The sequence below is a fragment of the Aplysia californica genome, unplaced genomic scaffold, assembly GCF_000002075.1.
Source record: "Aplysia californica isolate F4 #8 unplaced genomic scaffold, AplCal3.0 scaffold00161, whole genome shotgun sequence".
NCBI classification, from domain to species: Eukaryota; Metazoa; Mollusca; class Gastropoda; order Aplysiida; family Aplysiidae; genus Aplysia; species Aplysia californica.
This window is the reverse complement of record NW_004797431.1, coordinates 503,991-510,316: the sequence shown is the minus strand read 5'-3', so window position 1 is coordinate 510,316 and position 6,326 is coordinate 503,991. Positions and strand designations below refer to the sequence as shown.

General features: G+C 42.8%; 1 protein-coding gene across 1 annotated transcript in view; it reads left to right on the top strand.

Moving 5' to 3' along the window:
• Positions 1–6,056: 6,056 nt before the first annotated feature.
• LOC101863103 (CDGSH iron-sulfur domain-containing protein 2) overlaps positions 6,057–6,326 on the top strand; it is a gene marked incomplete at its 5' end in the record, with an annotated part of 2,888 nt that continues 2,618 nt past the window's right edge. Inside the window, 1 exon segment of the mRNA XM_013082133.2 lies at positions 6,057–6,163. Within this exon segment, the coding sequence (XP_012937587.1) occupies positions 6,057–6,163 (107 nt within the window).

The following is a 6,326-nucleotide window of genomic DNA, read 5'->3' as shown; positions in this document are numbered from 1 at the left end:
CTGGTTCACCCACGGCCATTGGATACCTCACAATCATATTCAGATATTAAACATTCTCTTGGTAATAACTCCTTACGTCAGGAACTTCGTTAAACTGACCGTTTTCCTCCAGTATTTTTGGATGCATGCACGTATCTGCGCACGGTCCCGTAACACCAAGCCTCAGCGCAAAGGACGTACGGTCCCCCTAGCGCCAAACACTATGTGGGCGTACGGTCCCGTAGCGCCAAGCGCTATTGGGGCGTACGGTCCCCTAACAATAGCCTAGATTATATATACGAAATGGCTAGCCGTAAGTATGGCTAGACTGAAAGTCTAGCCGTACTTAAGTACGGCTAGACTGCCAGTCTAGCCGTACTTAGATCTAGGTTTTGCCCAATCGAATCAAGCCTGTTAAGTGCACAGGTCTCATTAGATCTAGAATCTAGATCTAGTAATTATTCAGGTTCAAATACATGCAAGTCAGTAAGGCACCTTTTGGTTTGGTCTGAAATACAAATACTTTAGGCATTGCAAACTAAAAATTTCATTTACAATTCAGCCATCAATATTAAGTACGGCTAGCCTGACAGTCTAGCCGTCCTTAAGTACGGCTAGCCTGGCTGTCTACCCGTACTTAAGTACGGCTAGACAAGAAGTCTAGCCGTACTTATCTTAGGCCCTATTAACATTAGAAATCAGGAGGTTTAAAATACATGCACTGTCATTAAGGCACCTGGTTTTGTCTCAAATACAAATACTTTAGGTACTGCACACTAAAAATGTATATTTACAATTCAGTAGGCCTATTTTTTGTAAATGGTCAGTCTAGCCATCATATTAAGAATAAGTACGGCTAGACTGCCAGTCTAGCCGTCATTAAGTACGGCTAGCCTCTTCCCTAGATATATATATAGATCAAGGGCTCTAGAGTTGGCGATTGTTAAGATTCCCGCGTTTAATTCCGATGTGCGTTTTTCATACCCTCAGGCATATTTCGCTTTGGTCCCTAACCCTGGGTTAGGGTTAAGGTTAGGGACCAAAGCGAAAATGCCTGAGGGTATGAAAAACGCACATCGGAATAGAGCGGGAGATTATACACAGAAAAGGTATGGTTTTACCCAAAAAACACCACAAAACACGCCCCCCGCCCGCGCGGATAGATATATACAAGGTTTTTTGGGGGGGGGGGGGGGGGGGGCGGGGGAACCCCAGAAAATAATCCCTCCCCCTAAAATGACCATTTACGGCTCAACGGATGATAAAAAGCATATAAAAGCATATATTTTCTTTAAGCTGATAGAATGAGCCATTCAAAAATGATCAGCGATCAAATAAATACAAACAATGCCGAGAACGCGATAGACTCAACAATTAGTACATCAGCACGGCGAAAATAGTGATAACACATAGCGTGTAGTCGCTCAGCGGGACCGCGTCACTTTATCGATCGATATCTCGGCCAAGAGACGCTCTACGAGGTCAAGATAACTTGCAAAGTCATTGGTCACTATTTATAACTTTGGCCTGTAATTGACTACGTCATTTTCCATATAAGGAACACTGGAATTTTCCATTGAAAAGGGTCAGCGTCTATGCCCTTTATATAGGGCCTGCGCGCTTCCCGGTCGAAGTAGGTCAGCCTTATATAGGGCGTGCGCGCTTCCCGGGTAGCCCGGCTCACGCCCTTTATATAGGGCCTGCGCGCTTCCAGGGTTAACAATCGCCCTAGATCTATTTAATTTGGCCGTCGAGTCCGAATAACATTTTGTCATATTCGGACTTGAGTCCGAATAAAAAAAATTCTTATTCGGACTCGAGTCCGAATATGAAAAATTTTTATTCGGACTCGGGTCAGGAAAAAAGGAAGTGTCTTCGTTCTATAGATCTAGATCTAACGTTCAGAGCTTCCAATTCTCCGCCATTTTTTAGTTTCCCCCACACCTTTTCTGCCGATCCGATGCCTGCCGCCTCATTGATACGCCCCCCCACCCCCCATGTTTCCCTCTTTCTTTGTTGTAGAAAAAAGTAAAATTGAAGATTAGCAGACCACCTGGCACCTGCATATTATGAGCTGTGTAAAAAAAAAAAAGACCGATTTGTTCAAATACACAAGCCTGTCACCCTGTGTCATCTCGATTGTTTACCAAGAAAAAGTTGTGTTGCTGTGTAGAGCTGAGCATACAGCAACTTTTGATTCCATTGACCAGCGCACAATTCATTATGTAGATCTACGTCAAGACCAGCTTATTATTGTAATAATGATCAGTTGCCGGGGGGGGGGGGGGGAGACTGACGCGTATGCGACGTTCAACGCCCGAACCGATAGTGCCCCCCAACCCCCCTCCCCGACACGCAGACAGCCACACGTGTGCTGGCCGCCCATCCGACCCCGACACACGCTAACAAGCCATCTTTAATTGCTTCTGATGACCTCTTGACAAATAAACATTTATTAGAAGCGCTATAACTTTTCAGGCCGGCCTCAAATTCATCATAAGATAAAACGAAGTGTATACAGACCCGGTAACCGGGAACAAAGTCACGAAGTATACAGACCCGGTAGGGGAGCTCTTTTGTGATTTCGGAAAGTTTCAGCGCCCAGACCCGGTAGAGAGAGAGAGAGAGAGTGTGTGTGTGTGTGTGAGAAAGAGAGAGACAGAGAGAGAGAGAGAGAAGTGCTAGCAAAATGTGCCCCAGTTGGCAGGAGGGAACGAGAGAAAGATAGAAAGGGAAGGAGAGAGAGAGAGGCAGAGAAATAGAGAGGGTCACTGCTCGATTGAAATTATCATGCATTGTTCTTTTCTTCAAATAGTGATTCCTCCAACTCCGAAACGGAGGGAAAACGATCGTTCTTCGAAAAGACATCCACAATCTTCATTTAGATCTAGATCTAGGCTAGCCTCGAAACTAGATCAATGATTTATGTCTGTCTGTCTAGATCTAGACCTAGGCCACAGATCTAGAAGAACCTAGATCTAGGTCTTCCCTGAGCCAAGAGGGCGCTGAAACTTTCCGAAAAAACAAAAGAGTTCCCCTACTGGGTCTGTATACTTTGTGACTTTGTTCCCGGTTACCGGGTCTGTATACACTCCCAAGATAAAAACTCACCTCCTGCACAAAACGCCTTTTTGCCCGAAGTGATACCGGTCTCTACCCAGCCTGAAGCGAGTCACGAGTGAGGCAGGACAGGAAGCCGGAGTCACGAGTCACAGGAAGTCGGAAGTGATGTCATGCTGAACAAGAACCAGAGTCCGAATAACATTTTTTCATATATTCGGACTCGAGTCCGAATAGTCACTTCGATTTAATTTTGGAAGAGGCTAGCCGTACTTAGTGACGGCTAGACTGCTAGGCTAGAGGCTAGAGCGACTGGTTGGCTAGCACGCCTAGACAGCTGGGCTAGCCATGTACTTATTCTTTAATATGATGGCTAGACTAACCTACTGAATTGTAAATAATTTTTTAGTTTACAGTACCTAAAGTATTTGTAATAATTTGTATTTGAGACGAAATCAGGTGCCTTATGACAGTGCATCTATTTTAAACCTCCTGTTTTTTAAAATGTTAATAGGGCATAAAAGAGAAGTACGGCTAGACTTCTAAGTACGGCTAGACGGCTAGGCTAGTACGGCTAGACTGTCAGGCTAGCCGTACTTGATGTAGGTAGCGTAAGGCCTCGCGGGCACTCGCGGCCTTCCGACCGTGTGGTATCGGTGAAATCGGGGTAATTCCGATCGCTGTTTCTTTGCTCTTTCGCTATAAAACATCAAATGCCCTACACCTTGTAAAAGTTCAGCTTTTCCTCGTTACAATGGTGTAAGTTGTTTATATATGTCCGATTATTAGGAGCTGGAGAATCGCCGACGAAAGCGAAGCCCCTTGCGGTCGGAATGCGTTGTCGGCCGGGTCAAAAATTGACACGCGTGCATTCAAATGCTTCGCGGAACGAGGGATGATTAAATACCGTCTTTTCATTGGCGGAGAACTGTAGAGCTTTAAACGGGCTTTCCCGTCGTATATGTTTGGCCTTTGGCGTTTAAATAGAAAGCTTTTAAAAATGCTGTCAAAATGTTTAAAGATCACTTTTTACACAAAATGTAAAATTCCGGCTTAAAAAATAGTTTAATTAAAAGATCAGTTCATTTTCTATTAGAATAAAGTAATCAGCTTGGAATTATTTTTCATCAATCCTTCCGTGAGACTGGGAAAGCATGTGACCACGCATGTGGGGTACACTACAGTGTAGAGCCGACTCGCTCGCCGCGGGGGCCGATGGGGCGCCGGCCGTGTCAACGCTCTGTGTTTTTGTCGAAATAATGACAGATCATCGTGTTTGATGTAATACAATACTGATTTGTAATGATCTCACAGTCTTGAAAAAAATTAGGCTCCATGTATTTGTCATAGTGATTGTACTCTGTTAATGTGGAGATGTTTAGTGCACTTGGTACTCTTTTATTGTCTGTCAAACATATGGGGTTGCAGCCAGTGACTGACTTTAACAAATTTGATCAAACTTTAAACAACTACCATTTTCTTAAAAATTGACTGAGAGGTTAAAGAATGGCACCAAAATGCTCAGTGGATATAGGCCTTTCAAATGGAACAGATAAATTTGGCATACAACTACTTTGAAAATTTAATTTCTGGTACCTACTTGATGGCTGAATTGTAAATGAAATTTTTAGTTTGCAAAGCCTAAAGTATAAAATTGTATTAGACAAAACTAAAAGGTGCCTTACTGACTAAACTGACTTACATCATTTAAACCTGAATAATTACTAGATCTAGAGATCTAGATCTAATGAGACCTCTTTACTCAACAGGTTCGAGTCGATAGGGCTAAACCTAGATCTAAGTACGGTAGACTGGCAGTCTAGCTAAGTACGGCTTGACTCTCAGGCTAGCGCTAGCCACTACATTTGATTTTAGAGGTAGAAAGATTCTAGACCTAGATTTTCTTGATCTAAATCTAGATCTAGAATCTGTGCTTTTTCGGTAGTTCCCACCCCCCTTATTTGAGCCTAGATCTACATTTAGACTCTAGATCTATTATAAGTTTGATGCGCGGCGAGCTAAGATATCAAACCTAACAACTGCAAAACATCAAATTATGGGAAAATCAGGGGGGCACGCCCCCCCTGAAACCCCCACACCTTATTTTTATTAGGTGAGGGGGGGGCTTGCCCTCCTGAACCCGACCGACTCTTGGCGCCAAAACCCGCGAATAACAATTGCGGGATGGGAACTACAGAGATCTAGATTCTAGCTCATTTATTTTAGGCCGGTTCTATTTCTTCGAACACTCGGGAAAATAAACTTGAACTCTAGATCTATTTCGGTAAGATTGAAGAATATCGGACCAGCGGACTGACTTTGCTTATGTCTCAACCTTAGGAATTCATGATTTTCCCCAGTTTTTAATATCTCTCAATGGAAAATCTCGGACCGGTAGATCTATTCATTAAAAATTTGTCCGGGGGGGGGGGGGGGGAACTATCAAGGTTCCGCGGAAATAGCGGGTCACAAGAGTGTGACAAATATACAAAAGAAGTAGAGGAAAATGACAATAGTAAGGATTTTATTAGGAAAGAAAAAGCAGCAGTTCCCTGTTGCAGATCAGGCAGTTATAATGAGCGTGACATGATGAATCAGCCCATTTACAATTCTACTGTGCTTGAACGAGACATGTCCCCCCTTTGGGAATGGCCTAAAGACACTACAGTCAGTGGCACCACCCCAGGGGGTACTTTAAAATATTGAGTCCTGGGATACATATGTAGAGATGGAAAGGTGCGCTCTCAATTTTGTGATAAAGTGTGAATTTTGATAAAAGTGTATTCATATTCACTGTTAAAATCAGATTTATCTTATATATCTGATCCTGAGTAATAACGCATTTTTCGATCCTGATGTTCTGAGAGAACATTTTAGATTTGAAAAACGGAAGTTGCAATCATTATTTTGTCTTGATTGTTGTGCAGAAAAGTTTGTTTTTTAGTTTCTTAAACCTTTAATCATTTTGTGGCATAATACTAATACTAATACATGTTGTTTTCTTATTTGGTCGTCAGGAGAAGACTGGATGAACCTTATTCCTTTTGTTCTCATCGTAATGTTCATGGTCTATTCTGTGGGGAAAACAATCCTCTCTCGGAGAAAGACTGTACCGAAGCCAAAGGTAAACCTTGTTATTACTGTTAACTAGGACCTGAATATAATTACTGCTCAGTGGGTCCTCATTATTCCATTAAAGTATTTGATCTCATGCAAATGTCAACATTTATGGACTGTCAAGTCCCATTAAATTAAAGTGACAAGTCATTGTACTCCTCCTCCCCCCC